General features: G+C 37.3%; 2 protein-coding genes across 4 annotated transcripts in view; one reads left to right on the forward strand and one right to left on the reverse strand.

The window, feature by feature from the left end:
* The first annotated feature begins 66 nt into the window (after positions 1–66).
* Positions 67–795, forward strand: LOC148804392 (uncharacterized). The gene has a single exon (XM_088901111.1). The coding sequence runs from the start codon at positions 67–69 to the stop codon at positions 793–795; it is 729 nt and encodes a 242-aa protein (XP_088757237.1).
* An 8,894-nt stretch (positions 796–9,689) lies between these two features.
* The window catches only part of LOC104609870 (regulator of nonsense transcripts 1 homolog), a 48,773-nt gene continuing 39,008 nt past the window's right edge, over positions 9,690–19,454 (reverse strand). Inside the window, exons 21-29 of one of the 3 annotated variants that reach the window (XM_010276285.3) lie at positions 14,842–14,976; positions 12,677–12,751; positions 12,458–12,575; positions 11,883–12,256; positions 11,744–11,806; positions 11,578–11,649; positions 11,073–11,204; positions 10,848–10,943; positions 9,690–10,765 (exon numbers count right to left, since the gene is read on the reverse strand). In XM_010276285.3, the coding sequence (XP_010274587.1) occupies positions 10,640–10,765; positions 10,848–10,943; positions 11,073–11,204; positions 11,578–11,649; positions 11,744–11,806; positions 11,883–12,256; positions 12,458–12,575; positions 12,677–12,751; positions 14,842–14,976 (1,191 nt within the window). In that variant the 3' untranslated portion in view covers positions 9,690–10,639. The remainder of the gene's footprint in view (positions 10,766–10,847; positions 10,944–11,072; positions 11,205–11,577; positions 11,650–11,743; positions 11,807–11,882; positions 12,257–12,457; positions 12,576–12,676; positions 12,752–14,841; positions 14,977–19,454) is intronic. The other 2 variants (XM_010276286.3, XR_016080974.1) reach the window with 2 other exon arrangements.

A 19,454-nucleotide genomic window follows, 5' to 3' on the forward strand; every position in this document is an offset into this window, starting at 1 on the left:
TCATTAAGCACTTGGGCACAAGTAAGCACTTGTGATTATGAGCATCATCTTCGGCTTCGAATTGACATGGGTGTTAGAAAAGTTGAAATTGCAGGCAAGGAATTGGTAATTCACGAGCTTGACGACGTGAACGACCCGGACACGGGGCGCGCTCTCACCGGTTCCTGGGTCTGGGACTCCTCCCTCGTCCTATCCGACTGGATAGTGAACCATGGTCAGGAAGAGCTTAACCTGAGTGGTCAGACTGTGGTCGAACTCGGTGCTGGAACTGGACTTCCCGGTTTGATGGCGGCACTACTGGGCGCTACCCGAGTTGTTCTTACCGACGTTGCACTGCTGCTTCCCGGGCTGAAGAGGAACGTGGAAGCTAACCAACTTGAGGACCGAGTGGAGGTAAGGGAGCTCGAATGGGGATCGGACGAGTCGTTGCAGTGTCAGGAGGGTGGAGAGTTGGAGGATGTGGACTTGGTGCTTATGTCAGACGTGTTCTACGACCCATCAGAGATGGCAGCGCTGGCTAAGACGCTGAGGAAGTTGTGTGGTGCGCACACGAGGATCTGGTCGGCAAGTGAGGTTCGGCCATGGACCAGCGATTGCCTGGACGAGTTGAGGAGTGAAGGGTTTGGTGTGATTGAGTTGCCGAGTGACTTCACTCCGTCCTCTTCGGCCTCAACGGCTACCGGAAGCCAACCGACGTTTTCTGTTTTCCATCTAATACCCCCAGACCCAGACTTAGACGTACACCCAGTCACTCAATGTAATTCGGAAATTGAATTTAACCCACTAGACGTTTGATGTACAAGTCAGGTCCGTTACCATGATACAATGGCTGTCGCAGTGTAGCCTGTGGCTGGGCACCTCTCAGTTCTCACCATTAAAAAACGATAGAAGGAAGGAAGGAAGGAGTGCCAGAAAATGTTTACAATACTTTTTAAGTCGAGTAATATGCAGCTTTACTATGCAACTTTACAGTACCAGTGGCCAAGCAAATAAAATTTCCCCCAGCAAAAGTGAAGTAGAATTTGCGTTTACATTCATATCAATTCATTTCCATATGGCATGTATAAAAACAATATTCTATCGGAAAATTCCATTGATACACTCAACACTGGATATTGGACTACAACTCGCATATGGATCCCTTGAAGAGTAGCATTCATCCGACATATATCGAAATTGCTTACCATTTGCCAATGGTCAAAATTTCGATACAAATACAATACACCCCATATTGGGTGTATGAATCGTATTTTTTGATTTCTGATATATTTGTTTACAGTTAGTTATCGGAATTCATTTTTTTTAAATAATATATAATTAAAATTAAAAAGAACTAAAAAACAAAAGGAGTATAATTCAAAGTACCAATAGAGGTGTATTGATGCTTTCAACCATGCCAGTTGGAGGCGGAGAAATATATCATCTACCACTTTGTTTTCACCTTACTTTCCATGTATGTATTTTTATGTTGATTTAAATTTTTCTAAAGAATTTCGAACTTCAACTCTTTCGCCAATGAAACTATAAAATGCCAGTTCGCCTATCCTGATTAAGAATTGATTTTGTTCTGGTTCATAGAACCGATTAATAATTGGTTTGGAACCATCGGCTCTGAACTACAGTATTTATATTTACCGAAAGAGTACATTCCTGAATTCTGGATAATTTCAAGTAGAGAACCCCTTTATTAGATTTGTCTGAAAAAGGCATAAAAATGTCTCAAATACCCATGCTTCCAAATTTTCTCTTTATAATAATCACTATCCCAAATCCTTTCAATCACTTTTCTGAAATTGATTTTGATATCAATCACTCAAAGGTAAAGCTGTAATTTTAATTTTTCTTTTTTTTTTATTATTCATAAAACTGCAGTCTCAATAGTAATTATTTGGGTATTTTGGATATTTTTATGATTTTTTTTAGAAAATTCTACTAGAAGGGACTTACTTATAACTGTATTAAAAAGTTCAAAGGAGGTGATTGTACTTATTAAACTTAAGAGGAGGTTTCAGGCTTTCAGCAATTTACCCCTTATTTTATTTTGGTAAAATAATTTGTTTCCGAAAGCGGCAAGTAAGGATGAAAAATCAGCTGAGCCTGCTGAGATCCTCGAATGGTCATCTCTGCGACTTACTATTGCTTTTGAGTTTCGCCCGAGGAAAGTTGTGGCGAGCTGGTCTAATCTCTCTAATCACATTGGCGATAGTCCGAACCAATCCATTGGGATAATGGGGGCATCAGCGTTGCTTGCTCGTATTCTGGTTCTATTACTTGGTACAATAACACAAGTGCAACTTTGCCAGCAACATTCCACATTTAGCTTGATTTCCTTCTCATGATTCATAACAATGGGATTATGATTCATCTTTAAATCATGAAAATAAAAAGCAAAATAGAAATTATTAATATATTAAAGTCAAACAAAATTGTGAATCTTTTTTTTTTTATGCATTCTTGCTTACAAGCCATTCAGTTTCCATGAAATTGTATATGATAAAAAAGGGGTGGTCTCCCCTTTCGCCAAATGGAATTAATTTAATTATTTATTAAATTTATCAATTATAATTACTAACCATTATAAGTAAATTAATTTAATTACTGCTATCTATTTATTTTAATCCGCTTTTAATAATTACGGATTAATATAGTAATTTAATAAATATATAATTAATGATTATAATTAATAATTATTGTTATTATAAATATTGCTAATAACTAGATATTTACTTTAAATTAAAATTATAAATACTGTTAATAAATTTAGTAACCTGGTTTTATAAATACTGTTATTAATAAGTTTAGTAACTATTGTTATATTAAAAATAATTACAAATGTTATTAAAAGTATTGTTATTGATTATTTAATAAAATATTATACTTACTGACTATTACTAATAAATACTGTTAATTTAATTTAATTTTGGTAATTATTAATTTAATGAATTATTGTTAAAAAATCCTATTCATAAATTTAATATTTACTGTTATATTAAAAATAACTAAATAATATTATTAAAACTATCATTAATGATTATTTAATAAAATATTATAATTACTTACTATTATTGCTAAATATTGTTAATAACGATCTGACAACCAACGGTTCGATCGTCCGATTTGAATGGATGGTCCATTCTGACAATAAAAATTATAGGCAAAAAATTGAGTGTGTGAGATCCATTAAGTAGTATCATATGTGTTGTGTCATTGGAGCGTGTGACTCATACGACCCCAAAATAGAACCGTTATGGCCACCGGTTTTTGGGTCAACGGTTCGATCGTTCAGTTCAAACGGATGGCCCATTCTGACAACAAAAAATTACAAGAAAAAATTTATGGAACTGTTCTAGCCATCGGTTTTCGGGTCGACGATTCAATCGTCTGATTCGAACAGATGACCCATTCTGACAACAAAAATTACAGGAAAAAAATTGAGTGTGAGGTCCATTAAGTAGTATCATACATGTTATGTCATTTGAGCTAGACCTGTTCATGGGTCGGGCTCGGGCTTGGCTTTTGTCAAAATTTTAATGGGCCCGGCCTAAAGCTTGAGCTTGAGATAGCATAAAGTTGGGCTCAAATCCCGGCTCGTGAATGGGTCTAATTCGAGCGTGTGACTCATACGACCCGAAAATGGAACCGTTTTAGCCATCGGTTTTCAGGTCGATGGTTCGACCGTCCGGTTCGAACAAATGGCCCGTTTTGACAACAAAAATAAAAAAATAAAAAAGATGGCCAAAAAAATTGAACGAGTCAACGAGTTAACGGTTCGACCACTTGGGTCAATGGATCGTTGACTACTCAACTGTTTTTGGCCAGGGACCAGGATTGGGGTAAAACGGAACCGGTTTCCTGGATGGTTCCCAGGCCGAAATGTCCATCCGTCCGGGTCAGCGACGGTTCGAAAACCATGGTTTTTATGCTTTTGGATTTTCACTATTCAAAGGTTTCTTCTACTGTGGGCTTTATTCGAGCGTGTGTAGTATATTCATTTTTTTTTCATTTTTTGCTTTTGTTTTTGTTTTCTTTTTATTTTTTGTATTTGGTCTTCTTCTTTAAGATCCTCCAAAACGGTATAGGGTTTATCACCATTTTATTTATTACCTTTTGTTTTTTCTTTGGGTTTTCTTGTGCATTTTTTTTTTATTTTCTTACAAGACAGCTTTGTCTCTTTCTTTGATTGCATGTATGTTTAGTTCCGTCTCAAAGTGGAACTTTGGACTCAATTTTCTAGTTTTTTTTCTTGGTTTTTTCAATTTGGTGGATTTACCACGAATTTTTTATGTGTTTAAGGTCACTTTGGATTTAATTTTCAAGATTTTGGAATCCCTTGCAATGCCCACCCTTCCCATGACTACAACTACAAAGTTACTTTGTCTAATTATTGACACCTAGGAAAAATGACCCGAAAATAGAACCATTTTGGCCACTGGTTTCCAGGTCGATGGTTCGACCGTCTAGTTCGAACAGATGGTCCGTTATGACAACAAAAAATAAAAAATAAAAAATATTTAAAAATAAAAATGACAAAAAACCGTTGAATGGGTCGACAGTTAAACTGCCCGAGTCAATGGGTCATTGACTGATACAACGATTTTTGGCCAATGACCAGGTTTGGGGTAAAATGGAATTGGTTGCTTGGACGGTTCCCAGGTCGAACAGTTCTACTGTCCAAGTCAACTGGGAGTTCTTGGTGTGAAACAAAGGACAACTATGAAGTATAACTCAAAACTATCACGGTATGATCGTATTCTTTTATATAAGATGCTTTGCTGAAGCAATATTTAAAAAACAAGCACATGATGATCTCTTTTAAGTCTTTATATGAATTTCAAGATTTGAGTACTTATAATTGCAAAATTCTTATTAAGAAACTATTGTCTTTTTTAATACAACAAATAGCAATGTTAAAATTCCATTCCAGCCCCTACGAAGCAGGGCCCTTCCGCTAGTTTATTAATTAATTGAAAAACCTATTTTATTTAGTAAAAAAGATTTTAAACATAAAATAAATCACAAAGTTAAAATTAAGAAAATATATTTTCAAGTTAAAAAATAGGGTTCAACTATGATACCAAAAAAACTTACAACCAATCAATTGGTATCATAAAAAGGATGACCAATCAAGTGGTGTTCATCAAAATTCAAGGGGGGGGGGGTGCTTTGATTGGTTAAAGCTCTTCTAATACAATGATTTTCCAGTACCATAGATTTTCCCTAAAAAATATACTCCAATATATATAAAGTTATAATGAATGCATTTATTGTAATTTTTCTTATGTATATGTTGCACTTGTACAAATATAAAACACACACATATAAAACTTAAAAAGTTATATACATAGATAAATAAATAAAAATTGTATGCTTACTTATACATATCGTGTATAATATGATGGTAACACCCCAATCATTGTCTTTACTTATTTCCAATAAAAAAGTGTAAATTGCTAAAACCTCCCCTGAAATTTTTGATCATTGCTGAGATTTCCCCTCAAGTTTGATAATAGCAATAACCTCCACTAAACAAAAGGCATGAAAATATCCAAAATGCCCACAGTTATTTTTGATCAAAATATTTACTTTCTAAATTCTCTTCATATCAATGGCAAATTCAAGCCCTTCCAATTTCTTTTCTAAAATTGATTTATTTTCTAAATTTGCCCTTCATATCAATTGCTTAAAGGTAAATCTGCAACTTTAAACTCTCTTTTTTTTTTGTTGATAAAATTTGTATTGTTTTTAGGCTTAATTGCTAAAACCTCTCCTAAAGTTTTTCACCGTTGCTCAAACTTCTCTTGAAGTTTGGTAATTGCAATCACCTCCCATGAAGTTTTTTACAAAGTTGCAAGTAGACCCCCTCTGTTAGAATCCTCTAACAAGAGGCACAAAAATGTACAAAATACCCATGCAGTTATTTTTGACCAAAAGGGTTTTGGTTCAAATTTTCTCTTCATATCAATTGCTGCCTCAATCCCTTCCAATCTTTTTTTTTTCCGAAATTGATTTATTTTTCAAATTTGCCATTCGTATCAATCACTCAAAGGCAAAATCACAACTTAAATTATCTTTTTTTGTTCATAAAGTTTGTGTTGTTTTTATTTTAGAAACCAAACTCAATAGTAACTGCATGATTATTTTGGACATTTTCGTACCTCTTATTAAAGGATTTTAACAAAAAAAGTTTACTACTGTGTCAAAAAGTTCATAAGAGATGATTGCAATTATAAAAGTTCAGAGGAATTTTCAGCAATTTACTCTTGTTTTTACTATAAAAACCAGCCTCAATATTAACTTCATGGTGATTGGTGGATATTTTCATTCCTTCGTGCAACTGTATCAGAAAATTGGAGATGATTGCAGTTACCAAAAATTAAGGGATGGTTTCAGCAACTGTTAAAATCGAGCTCTGAATTTGGTAATTGCAATCACCTTCGATTTCACATTAGCCACGTCGTTAACACATGTATTTAAGCCATTATTCTCTACTATTAACCTCACTTTATAATTTTTATATAAAACTGCATTTCGAATGCTCCCTAAACCCATAACCCCCAAAGTCTAGTGAAATTCAGCATCTGTCCCAAGTCTCCACAGCAACAAATGAAAACTTAACCAGTTAAAGTACCTTCATGCATTGTATCATGTATCCCTTTTGGCCGCTGATTCGGCTCCCCTGCGCTGGCGGTGGCGTTGGTGCCGGACGTACACCTGCGCTGGTGCCGCTATTCGGTGCGAATCGATCATGAACAGGACTGCAAATCGATGAGAAAATGGTGGTGTCTTCGGGCTCTGTTCGACCCTAAATTGTCGTTGAACAGGGCCGAGAATCGCCGTTTCTGTCTTAGGGCTGGTCATGAACAGGGACCCTCGTGATACCAGGCAACAAAACGGTGAAAAATCACTGAGAAATGCCACCGATGACATCGGTCCTTTCCGTGCCGTAACCCGAGCTACGACACCCATTTCCCCATTTCCGTCTCCGAACTCCCTTGTAATAACATCTCGCCTAATACCCAGAAAAAAACAGACCTCAACCACCCCAGTTCGACCACCACCACAGAAACACAAAAGGCCAACAACCAGTTCTATTAAAACAAGCTCTAACGGTGAGAACACCGTCTTGGTTAACCTCTGACTGGTCTCTAGATATATTGGCTTCCCACGTTGCCGAAGACCAGAAATGGGAAGGGAGGGAGGAAAGAAAGGACCAAAAGGTTAGGTTTTGTGTCAGTAACAAAGTTTTCAATAAAGCATTAAAATCCTGTCTTCGTTTAAGGCAGTGAAGGAGAGAGACAGAGGCCTATCTGTATTCTGATTTCTTCCTATGCTTTCCTTTCATTTAGAAAAGATCGAGACAACGAGAACCCTCGGTAGGTTTCATAAAGCAGAGAGGAGCGGAGAGGATGTTGGAGGACAAAGCTCTAATTGGCACAAACTGGAATCGATCAGTCTCGAGAGATTGAATGATCTGAGATTGATGGAAACGACTCTCCTAGTCCGGTTTTCGCAGGCGATTCCGGTCCAGTTGCTACATTGAACTCAACCCACCTCACCAAACTTTGCTTTGGATCGTTAATGGAAGATCTGAACCTGAGAAGCGAACCTCTGTCTTCAACTTGTAAATCGAGATATGGTTCTTCGGCTGCTGCTACGAAACAACACCTTCGAGTTTCATTTATACGGAAAGGGGCAACCAACTATGGATTGGTCCACCAGATTGAAAATAGCTCTAGGCTCTGCAACTCGGGTCCAACACAGAAGCTTGTCTGAAAACATGAGCATCGGAGATTCAAGGATTCAAGGTAGAATAAGTTGAAGCTCCATTTGGGGATGAACTTCTTCAGCTGCTGCTACAAAGTTGAAGTCCGAAGCGCAAGAAAATCCAGAAAGCTTCCATCTTATCTCTTGAAGCCTGACTGTTCGTGTTCGTTGACATTCACCACCGGTGGAGAAGTAGGCGACAGAGAAAAACAAAGTAGTAGAAAAGATGTCGTTGGATTATTCAGCACAGCATAAGCCTTCGATGAGGAACAAATTGTTGTTGTTGTATAGGTACAGTACAGGTCAGAATTGTCGTTGATTAGAAAAATCTCTTTGAGAACCTCCGCCCTGATCTACGGGACCCTGGTCGGTCCAATGAACAAGAGGCTATTTCTCCATTAGTTACAAAGGCCAGATAAAAAAGATGAATTAAAATATATCTCCATCTTTTTGTTTGAACACTCACCGAGATTAGAGTTTGATACAAGAAATTTAAGGGTATTCTAACTCTCTAAGACCCTACCTCTTTCTTCCATAAATGAGTTCAGGTTGCTCTAGAAAAAGGAAAGAAAAAATAAAAAAATCGTAGAGATAGAGAGAGAAAGTGACAGATACCAAACGCATGGAGGAGCTGAGAGCGGAGACGAAGCTTAACAGAGGTTGAAAAGGGGTGGTTATACATAAAGATTCTGTTTTCGCAGGCCATGTCAGGCCTGGCATGATGCATGATCGTATGAGCCATGCTGGGTCTAGGGTTTTAGCGGGTTGTGACGATCCATATATATTATATATATTTATATAATATTATATAAATTACTATTATATAATAATATATTAATAAAATAAATATTTTTTAATTTTATTATATTAATTTATTTAATTATTGTATATATAAGCAATTGTATATATCAAAATTCATATAAAATTAAAGTTTTAAGTTTTTTGTCAAGCTTTTTTAAATAAATAGTTTTGGCCCGATGCATGGCCCAATTTGGCCCAAGGCTCGACCCATGGGCCAATCCGGCCTGCAACATGACACAAGCTCACACGGGCCTGGGCCATGGGCCGTGCCGGGCTGGCCCCCAAATTACCTCAGGGGAGAGTGACAGCCCACGGACTAACACGGCACGTGCCGTGTCAACGTGTGTTCTCTCTTTTTTCTCTTATTTTGAAAATGTAAAGAATAATAAGTAAAATAGTTTTTTTTTTTTTGTCTCTCCCTTGACAGACGTTTATGGCAAGGAGGTTCTTGACAATTGTCAAAAAAACTTGAAGGTACTAATGATATATTACAGTGAGATAAAATGACTTATCTCTCCCATTAAACGCTCCCTTCCCTTACAATTGTGCCCAGCAAAGGAGTCGCTAGCTTGCACCAGCTGCTGAAAGAAACTTTCATATCCCTTCTTAGCCCTCTGAATTTTTTCTTTTCATTGTTGACTGTATCGTGCATATCCAAAACACATAACGTGTTAAAAATTGTCTTTCTGGCAAGGTTCAAAATCCGGTATGCCAGTACCGGTAGAGGCATATTTTTAAACCTTTTTTTTTTAATTTTTTTCAAAACAAATTCTGGGAGGCTGATTTAAAACTACTCCACCCCTGAACCGGTCAGAACCACGATACACCTTCTGTAAAAGCATATCGAGAAGCTCCCAAAACAATATGCATCAGCCGATATGGGCCGATACGTGTTAATTCTTTGAACCTTGCTTTCTGGTTCTCTTTGCCATACTGAAAATCTTCTCAACATTTTCTGAAATGGGAATTGAAATAAGAAAACAAAAATCGAAGGTAAATTATATTTGTCCACTTTATTTATTTATTAATTTTTTGGAAGTTTACTGATGAAAACAGTTCACTGTGTTGGAGAAGCAAAACGGACATTCTCCCTTAATAGAAAACCCCATTTTCTTTCCTTAAAATTTCTCTCAACCAATCTGTGTTAATGTCATCAATTAGCAACAAATAAGGTGACATTCATACATAGGGTAATAAAGCAGTTCACACGTTGTGCATCTCTCTTTCCATTGTATCCAATTTTTAACACCCCACAACCAAAAGGAGTAAAAAGCAACAAAACGTAGACTGACGCTATCCTAAACCACCTGACCTATGCGAACCACAATTTCAAAACGAGTATTGTAATTGCACCCGCTTAGAAATTTAGTAGGAACAGCAAAAGAAAAGAATCACATTACATGTTATATTTACCACAAAACATCATGCAGCATACTCTATTGGGTTGCAGTGGCTTTGCCCCATATAACAACTCTAAAGACTGAAAGTCATCATCCTGATCACATTCCGAGGAGTGAAATCGTTAGCAAAAATATATATACGACAGATCACATAGGCACATAGGACGAGGCTACCACTCCCTGCGGCTGTACAAAACTTGTAATTGGAGCTGTGCTTTGTTAGACGTGGGAGGCTGACGAGGCCAATATGTATGTGGTGCTTCCTCAGGAGGTCTCAGTCAGCATTTCCCTGTATATATACTAAGATCACCTGTAACCAGCCATTTCTAAATGAACAATGAACCAACCCAGACCAAAACCCTTCAACCATCTATGCCATGTGATGCTCCCTCCTCTGAATAATTACTCTTAAAACAACATAAAACTTCAAGGGGGAACTGGGGTTATCCTTTTCTCAGCTTTGGCTGTGCTTCCCATGCTGCTCAGGAGTCAAAAACCCATGACCATTCATGAACTCACATTCCAAAGCCAACCACAAGTGTTATGGAGAGAAGCAAACAACCTCAAAAATGATCTCTTCCACACACAAGTGCAGATAAGTGGCAGACACGTCAGCACAACCAAGTTGCTGAATGCAAAGAGCATAACCCAACACTGTAAGGCCTCATGGCCTCTCAGCCATTGTAATGGAGCTTCTGATTCTGTGAGCCCTGACCCTGCTGCTGCTGTGGCACCTGCAGGCTTAGTGGCTGTGTGTTGTACTGGGTAAAAGACTGAGAGTAAAGAGGATTCATCATGTCCTGTGGAAGTAAAACAAAATTTTAGCCACCAGAAACTAAATCCAATGGACCAAATATCATCAATAGTACTATCAAACAAAACCTGGGATTGAAGTGGGTTAGGAGCACCCACACTAAAGTGTGCCTGAGAGGTATCATCTTGTGAAGGGTCATTGAACCCAACCTGGGTAAATAGACCCTGCAATCCATGAGGCATTGGAAGAAGCAAAGTATAAGAAAACCAAGCAAGTAAACTAAAGACAAGCCAAGAAAATTAGAAAAAGGATGCAAAATGAAGATAAAAAAAGGAAAGAGAGCTTAAACAAACCTGAGATATGAAATCATTTCCAGTACCCAAATGAGAGTATCCAGCCTGTGAATTCTGGTTTAGAAAGCTTCCTGGGAAACCACCTTGTGTTCCTTGTGTAACATAATCAACACCATATCCACTTTGAGAAGCCTAAACAATAAAAATGTATCACATTACATAAGAAGGCAGAATTGGCAATTTCAGCAATATAAATAACGTTGACAGGTAATGTGTCAATGCAGTCACTTAACAGTAATAGTTATTTTCCAACTCAGGTTCCAACTATAAGACTCAATTTCATAGTTCTGTGGTGATCACTATCACAATGACCACCTTACCACATACATCTGGTTGGTAAATTTTCCCTCTTAGACTTACTAACCAATCTTTGGAAGCTTGATGTAGCTATTGCAGATCATTTTGAAGGTCCCATGCTAAGTAATTTAGATGATAGAAACCTAGTACCTTGAGCATAAACCAGTGTAGCAAACATAGAAAGGACAATTAATCCTCAAAGTTGTACCTGGGTGGAGAAGTTTGCGGTGTTGTATGCGACATGTGATCCCTGGCTTTTGAAGTCATCACCCAAGAAATCCTAATTGATTGTCATATGAGATAGATTGTCAATAAATGAGAATAAAGAATATCAACCATATATAAAAAACTCGAAACCAATACGGAATCTGTACCTGTGACATGCCTCCAATAGAAAACCCGTCACGGAATGTCTGGCTTAGTCCTTGAACCGGCACCTATCAAGTGTAACATGACAATATCAGGACATTTTAACATTAGAAAAAAGGAAACATGAAAAATAATGCTACCAACCTGGGTCATAAGTCCAGATTGAGATAATGGACCACCAACTGAAGGCTGGCTATTCGGATTGTCCAGAGAAGGAAAATTGAAAGTAGACCCCAGACCACCGATGCTTTGTTGGGAACCTTGCTGATGTGAGAGGTGACCACCAATAGGACCACCCGCATTACCACGCCCAGCCCCAAAACCCCTGCTACCTGCTTGAGGGACCTGTGGAACAGCTCCAATTGGTCCATGAACAGCCCCACGAGTTGGAATTGCATAAGGCTGTGAATGTGGACCACCAGGAAATGGTGGAAGAGGAATTCGGGGAACAGGAAATCCAGCTGGATGGACACCAGGCTTTTGGGTTCCATTGGGTGCACCAAATGGCATATAAGAACCTGGATTTCAGGAAAGAGGACCTAAAATAAGTTGATGCATATTGTTTGGGTAGAAACTTAGCACTAGATACACATTGAGGACAAACAAAATTTGAATTTACAGATTCTTTGATAATGCTAGAGTTTAACTACAGTATGCACAAACAATTAATATGCTCCTAAAATCTCTGTGGTTTAAACAATATAAAGCAAATAAAACACCTTTAGAGCGGTTGCCTCTTTTATCAGAATTTGAGCTAGATGAACCAATGGACCCAAAGTTATCATTTGGCACAACCCCTGGGCCATTACCAAAGAAAAGTCTGCGGTCGTTGTAGATCTGTTTTCATATCATCATATGGAGATACCTTAACACAATCTCAAAATTTTTCAATACACTACTGCCAATCACAGAGCAAGACCATTTGAGAGATGCAATACCTTTTTTGGCTTTTGAAACTGGACCATACTCTGCTTCAAATTATTTAAAGGTCCTTCCACCAGGCACTCATGTTCCTGTAATCAAATGTTTAGCAGATTATAAATATAAAGAGCTTATTCAATATATATTACTCACACAAAAAGTCAAGGGGTCAGTTGATTGGATAAATCATATTACAACCTAGGTAAGACAGGTACATCCCTTAGATAATGAAAATACTGCACATGTCGATTTTTTTGAAATACTTGTAATCTGTGCTTACATTATACCTTTTATTATAAATAATTACTTTACCTTCTCTCTCTCTCTCAAAAAAAAAAAAAAAGATAATGAAAACATTGCTGAAAACTTTATTGAGAAGGGGATGCATCCCAGTGTTTTAAAAGTGCAAGGAGCTTTTTTGTGCCTGAGGCACATGGTGCGAGGCAGGAGTCAGGGCGGACACCTTTTTGAAGTAAGGTGCAAATTTTTTAAAATTTTCAAAAAAAAACATAAAAATGCAAAAAAAAAAATCAAAACATTGAAAAATATTAAAAAATAATATTAATTAAAAAATGCATACTTAAATTTTAAACTAAATGTTTTAAAAAGCCTATTAGCTCGAATAAAAATACATAAACATAAACGTATACAAGCACTCAACAATTCAAACATGTGAAACTTTCAATCTCTTTATTTATTTCCCAATCACATTACTCTAATTCTACAAGCTACTTTTTATTGAGCCCCTAGAGGCAAGCCCAAATTAGTACATGCTAGGGTCTTAAATTCTTAATCTGTACTCAAAATTTGTTTCATACTTTAGTTTTATTTCCCTATCTTTTATAAAATGTCCTGCATTAGGAAGAATGAAATGAACAATATGGTAGATCCCAGGCGGATAACCCACCATCAGATCACTGGGCCCATACTGTTCAGGAAACCCAGGCCCGCACAGGTCGTGAAGCCCATGCAGCACCAGTAGCAGCCCATGCAAAGCTTTACAAACCCCCACTGCGTTTTGCTTACAACCACAGGCCACGTCGTGACCACCCACATGCATAGCTCGTGGTAATGATGAGCTGATAAGTGAGAAAGCCTATATAAGGCCTACAGGTAGAACAGAATGCTCAGAAAAAATCATAACCAACTTATTCCCTTCCCTATTTCTCTTCTTTCCCTCTCTCTTAATTCTGTTTCTGAAGGAAGGAGCTCCCTCGAAGAAGCTCCTTAACAAAAGGGGATTCTAGGAGCCCCTGGGCCAGTCACCATGTTTAAAAAAGTACAAAAAGTGCATAATTTAACAAAGGCACACACTTGGGTTGATCCCGCCGGGCCTAGGCCTAGGTGCCTGGGCATGGGCACATCTGGTGCATGAAGGAGAAAGAGGAATGGAGAGGGACAGCCCATTAACCAGTAATTGGCCAGCCAATTAAATATCTGTTTTAATAAATAGCTTTATATTTTTTTTTATGAATAAACAGCTTTATGGTTAACAGTACTAGTAAAAGTCTAAGTTTTAAGTTTCTGTAGAAGCCAGTATTAGTTTCCTATTGCAAGCCAGTTTCAGTTTCCCAATACAAATCAGTTTCCTTTTATATTCAGGTTTTATGAGAGGGAGAGGCCTATTGTGATCGACTCTTCCCTATTATAAAAGGTGGGATTAGTAAAGCCTTTATCACTTACAAGCACACTTAAAGAAAGTTGAGCATAATGTAGAACTAGAACAGGTATGGCTGTCAACAAATAAATCATACTCAACCACTTTATACCCCAATTGAATTTGTGTGTCTGTATCATGCTGAATATAATGTTATTCTGCTGACGCCTAACCAATTATGTGGCTTCTCATAAAGAGGTCAATAACACTAATCAATTGCAAATATATATATATATAAATAAAACAATTACACTTTACCTTCTCTCTCTCTCAAAAAAAAAAAAACTGTTCAATTGCAAAAACCCTTCTTGTTCCACATTAAGCTAAGCATTCTCTGAATGGACAACACAAGGATACAACATTTGACAGAAAATAACACCTACTCACTCAAATTGTCACAGTCTAACAGATAGGCACATTCAGCTTCTCAAGTAACGCAATGCCCTCCTCAAGTTACTTGAAATGGGAAACCAATTACATGACAGACAAGAGATAGCATTATTCAGAAGAAAAAAGATATGGTACCTTGTAGTGGGTCAATAAACTATTCCACAATGGCTGTTTGCTCAAGACTTTAGGATTTCCCAAGATAACAATACCATAGCGAGCTCGTGTAAGAGCAACATTGAGCCTGCGCGGATCATTAAGGAATCCTATGCCCTGAAAATTTATTCCAAGAAAGAAATATAAGACTGAAGTTATTGTGTAAAATAAAAACAAAATGTAGCAAAATCACAAAAGAGCATAATTGTGGTAAAACAAATATAATCTAGTTAGAAATAATATTCTGTAAAAACACTAGGAATTGAAGCATTTGGTTTTAACCTATATGAGGCAAACACAGAAATTAAAGCATTTGGTTTTAACCTAAAAGGAAACACTAACTAACAAGTTCCTTCTCAGCAATCCTGCATAACAAATCACAAAGAAACTACAAAAATGAAAATATCCCAACTACCCCCTTTTTCTCTTAGATGTGTTGTATTGAAAACATTTTCAACTCAATAAGAAAAAATCATTAGCCAAGAATAGGCCAACGTTGTAGTCATCAAAATCATATGTTTACAATACAACTCAATGTTCAAAACTGTGAATCTGAAGGGGTTCAATTTGAACCTTACATGTGAATTCTTTTCTGCAAGAAGCTTATGATTACTGTTTGAATCTTGTGATTGAATTCAAGAATCTTACAATTTATATGATTCATGCAGTTCAAATTAATTCTATCAAGTCCTAGTTTTCTACTTCTTCATTCTTCTGTTTCTTTTAATTTTCTTTGTGGGACTCCTGTTTAAAAAAACCTTGTAAGAACAAGGTTATTTAATACAAAGTTAGAAATTTTATTGAGTTTATTTTCCATCACATGTAGGTGATATTGCCATTGTATGTGGGTTAATTGGCATTCAAGTTTGACTTGATGCAAGTAATCTGTCCACAATAAATTTTCTTTAAACCCAACTGCCAAAAGACAAATTTAAATAATGTATTTAGTTGATCCCAAACCTTACCCACACCTACATACATCTAAATACATCTAAGGAAAGATCCAAATCTTACCCAGACCCTCAAACAAGAAGAAAGTCCCAATACAACCCCTCGGTACCAATACCACCCACTAATCCCCCAACTATATTACATGTGTGCCTAGAAACATCTGTTATCTCTAAACCCCTTGATCCACCAAGCTGTTAGCAGATCTTCTGACCCATCTAATTTGTGCATTCATATCTTTTGAAAGCCATTGAAAGCACCTAAATTCGTTCCTCAGCTGCCAAATCACCCCTATTTGCTCGGAGAACCCCCCTATTTGCTAATGTTGTTCATTCATTCATTGCAATAAAATATCTTCTTAAAAGGCAACGAAAGTTATAGAATCATTATTTTTTATGTGAGAAATAAGGACTTTAAACCCTAACATAGACTTGTTCGGGCTTGCCTCGAGGGGTGTGGTACAAAGGCAACTAATAGAATCAAGAATGCAATGTGTTTTACATCACATTCCCTACTTGAAACAATGCAATTAAGGAGAAAAAGAGATTGTGGGTTTTACATGCTTGAAAATGCTTTATATGTTTGTTTTTATATTGAATACACTTTACATGTTATGTTATATGTATTTTAATTTTAGATAATAGGTTTTTTAAAACATTTATTTTAAAATTTAAGTTTATATTTTTTATTAACATTATGTTTAATATTTTTTGAATTTTTTGCATTCTTTTAAAATTTTTGGCATTTTTTTGAATTTTCTGACTTTTTTTTTTGTAATTTTGTGCCTTGCTTAAAAAGGCGTGCGCCTCATGTGCAAATTGGCCCTTGCACTTTTTTTGCACCATGTGCTTTTAAAACACAGATTGCAAGAGACCAAAAGAGCAGATTTTGACATTAAGTGGGCAAGGAGTGAATGGAGAGATAAGGGGATTAGTTGGGCGACTCTGCCTTCCTAGAGACGTGCAGGAGGTGTTGTGACAATGTGGAAGAAGGAAGTACTTGTAGGTAGGGAGGAGTTGATAGACCAATTTTTAGTCTCCTTGAAGTTTAGACAAGTGGAGGATGGATTCAAATGGGTATTAACCAATGTCTATGGACCAAATGATTATTGAGAGAAGAGGAAGTTATGGGAAGAACTGGCTGATATTAGGGGATTGTGGGAAGGGCATTGGTGTTTAGGAGGTGATTTCAATGTAATCAGATTCTTGGAAGAAACAAATAGTCCTAGGCAGAGGTCGACCACGAGTATGAGGAAATTTAATCAATTTGTGGATGCCTACAAACTTAAAGAGATCCCATTGTCACATAGTTGTTTTACTTGGTCCAATCTCCAAGTGACTCCGATTTGCTCCAAGTTGGACAAATTCTTATTTTCAAATGACTGGGAAGAACATTGGGGGAATTTGAACTCTAGAGCACTTCCAAGGGTGACATCCGACACTGGCCTATTATAATTTGTAAGGAGGAGGTAAGAAATGTAGGTTCTGCTTCTTTTAGATTTGAAAACATGTGGTTAGGACACCTAGGATTCATCAAGAAAGTCAAAGAATGGTGGTTAGAGAGCAATCCAACAATGGAATGGAGTGGAATGTGGTTTCACAAAAAGTTCCAATATCTAAATGTTAGAATCAAGGATTTGAATCTCTTAGAGTTTGGGAGACTAAGAGGAAAGGAAGCAAATTGTGACTGCACAAATTGAGGTCCTAGATAGCAAGGAAGGGAGGGGTTGTCTTACAGAAGAAGATAAGGAGAAAAGATGGAAATTGCGCAAACAGTTAGAGGACTATCTTCATTAGGAGGAAATAAGTTGGAGACAAAAGTCAAGGTGTACTGTATAAGTGGCTGAAAGAGGGGGATAGGAATACCAAGTTTTTTCAATGTTGTGGCACATGGAAGAAGAAGGAATTATATCTCAAGTCCGGAGAATGAAGGGGCAACAGTTTCCAATCAAAGAGAAATTGCAGGGGCCTTTGCAGATCATTTTAAGTCTATTTTTAGAAGACCCCTAAACAATAGGGTGTGGCTTGAGGGGTTGGAATGGCCAACATTGCAACTAGAGGATAATAGGGAATGGTTGGGAAGGAAATTCAACTTGGAAGAGATAAAGGAGGCAGTGTTCTCTATGGATATATCAAAGGCACCAAGCCCAGATGGTTTTACGATGGCTTTTTATCAGGATTATTGGGAGATATTAAAAGAGGACCTAAGGCTGTTTTTTGATGAATTTCATTCTAGAGGAGTGACTAACCCTGGGCAAAATTCCACATTCATTGCCTTGGTTCCCAAAAAAATAAATGCAAATCACTCGAGGGACTATAGGTTGATCAGCCTAGTTAACAACCTTTATAAGATCATCACTAAAGTGCTATCCATTAGAATTAGGAAGGTGCTCTCAGCAATCATAGCAAATAACCAAGGAGCTTTTTTGAAGGGGAGGCAGATAACAAATTGGATACTTATAGCAAATGAGAGTTTGGAGGATTTCAAGAAATCCAAGAAAAAAGGGGTGGTTTGCAAATTAGATTTGGAAAAGGCTTATGACTTGGTTGATTGGTTTTTCCCGTTAAAGGTGATGATCAACTTTGGGTTTGGAGACAAGTGATGCAAGTGGGTGATGGGCTGCATCAGGAATTGCCATTACTCTATATTGGTGAATGGGACAGTGGTAGACTTCTTTCCAGCTTTGAGAGGGATTAGACAAGGAGATCACCTTTCCCCTTTCTTATTTACTTTGGTTGCAGAAGTTTTGGGGAAATTAATTTCTAGAGCAAATTCCAGGGATTTAATAAGAGGTTGGAGAGTTGGAAGGGAGAATGTATCACTCACACACTTGCAATTTGCAAATGACACAATACTTTTTTGTGAAGGAGGGGATCTCAATAAGATTAGAAACCTGAAGCTCACTATACAACTCTTTGAGCAAATGTCAAACCTTAAAGTGAATTTTGAAAAGAGTTGTATAGTTGGAGTTCATATGGGGGGAGGGGGAGGTGTCTGAGTGTGCAGACATTTTGGAGTGTGTAGTATCTAATTGGCCCTTAAACTACCTTGGTTTGCCATTGGGAGATAATCCTCAGAAAAATGAGTTTTGGGTTCCAGTTGTGAAGAGGTTTGAAAAGAGACTTGCAACTTGGAAGAAGAATTATTTGTCTCTAAGAGGGAGAATCACTCTAATCAGGTCAACATTAGCTAACCTTCCTGTCTACTTTTTGCCAGTCTTTAAGATTCCGGTTAGGGTGGCTAGTAGATTAGAAAAACTAATGAGAGACTTTCTCTAGGAGCCGGGGGAGGAGAAGAAGGACCATAAGGCTAGGTGAGAGATTGTGTGTAGGAGCAAGATGGCAGGAGGTTTGGGTATTGGGAACATAAGAAATAGGAATTTGGCACTACTAGGGAAATGGCTGTGGAGATTCTCATTGGAGAAAGAAAAACTTTGGGTGAAGATAGTGGGTAGTATTCATGGGGTTGCAAACAATGGATGGGATTCTGGCAAGGACTACAAGAGCATCTCCATGGAAAGCTATTCAAGCTATTTTGCCCTTGTTTTCTCCATGGATTAGGTATGACTTGCACTCAAGCAACCTCATTAATTTTTGAGAACATGTTTGGGTTGGGGATTCTTCTTTAAAAGACCAATTCTCGAGTCT

Source organism: Nelumbo nucifera, chromosome 1 (assembly GCF_055504915.1).
Source record: "Nelumbo nucifera cultivar China Antique chromosome 1, China Antique-T2T, whole genome shotgun sequence".
NCBI classification, from domain to species: Eukaryota; Viridiplantae; Streptophyta; class Magnoliopsida; order Proteales; family Nelumbonaceae; genus Nelumbo; species Nelumbo nucifera.

Excerpts from the sequence above, each read along its gene's own strand:
- LOC148804392 (XM_088901111.1), top strand. The coding sequence starts at position 67 with ATGGGTGTTAGAAAAGTTGAAATTGCAGGCAAGGAATTGGTAATTCAC.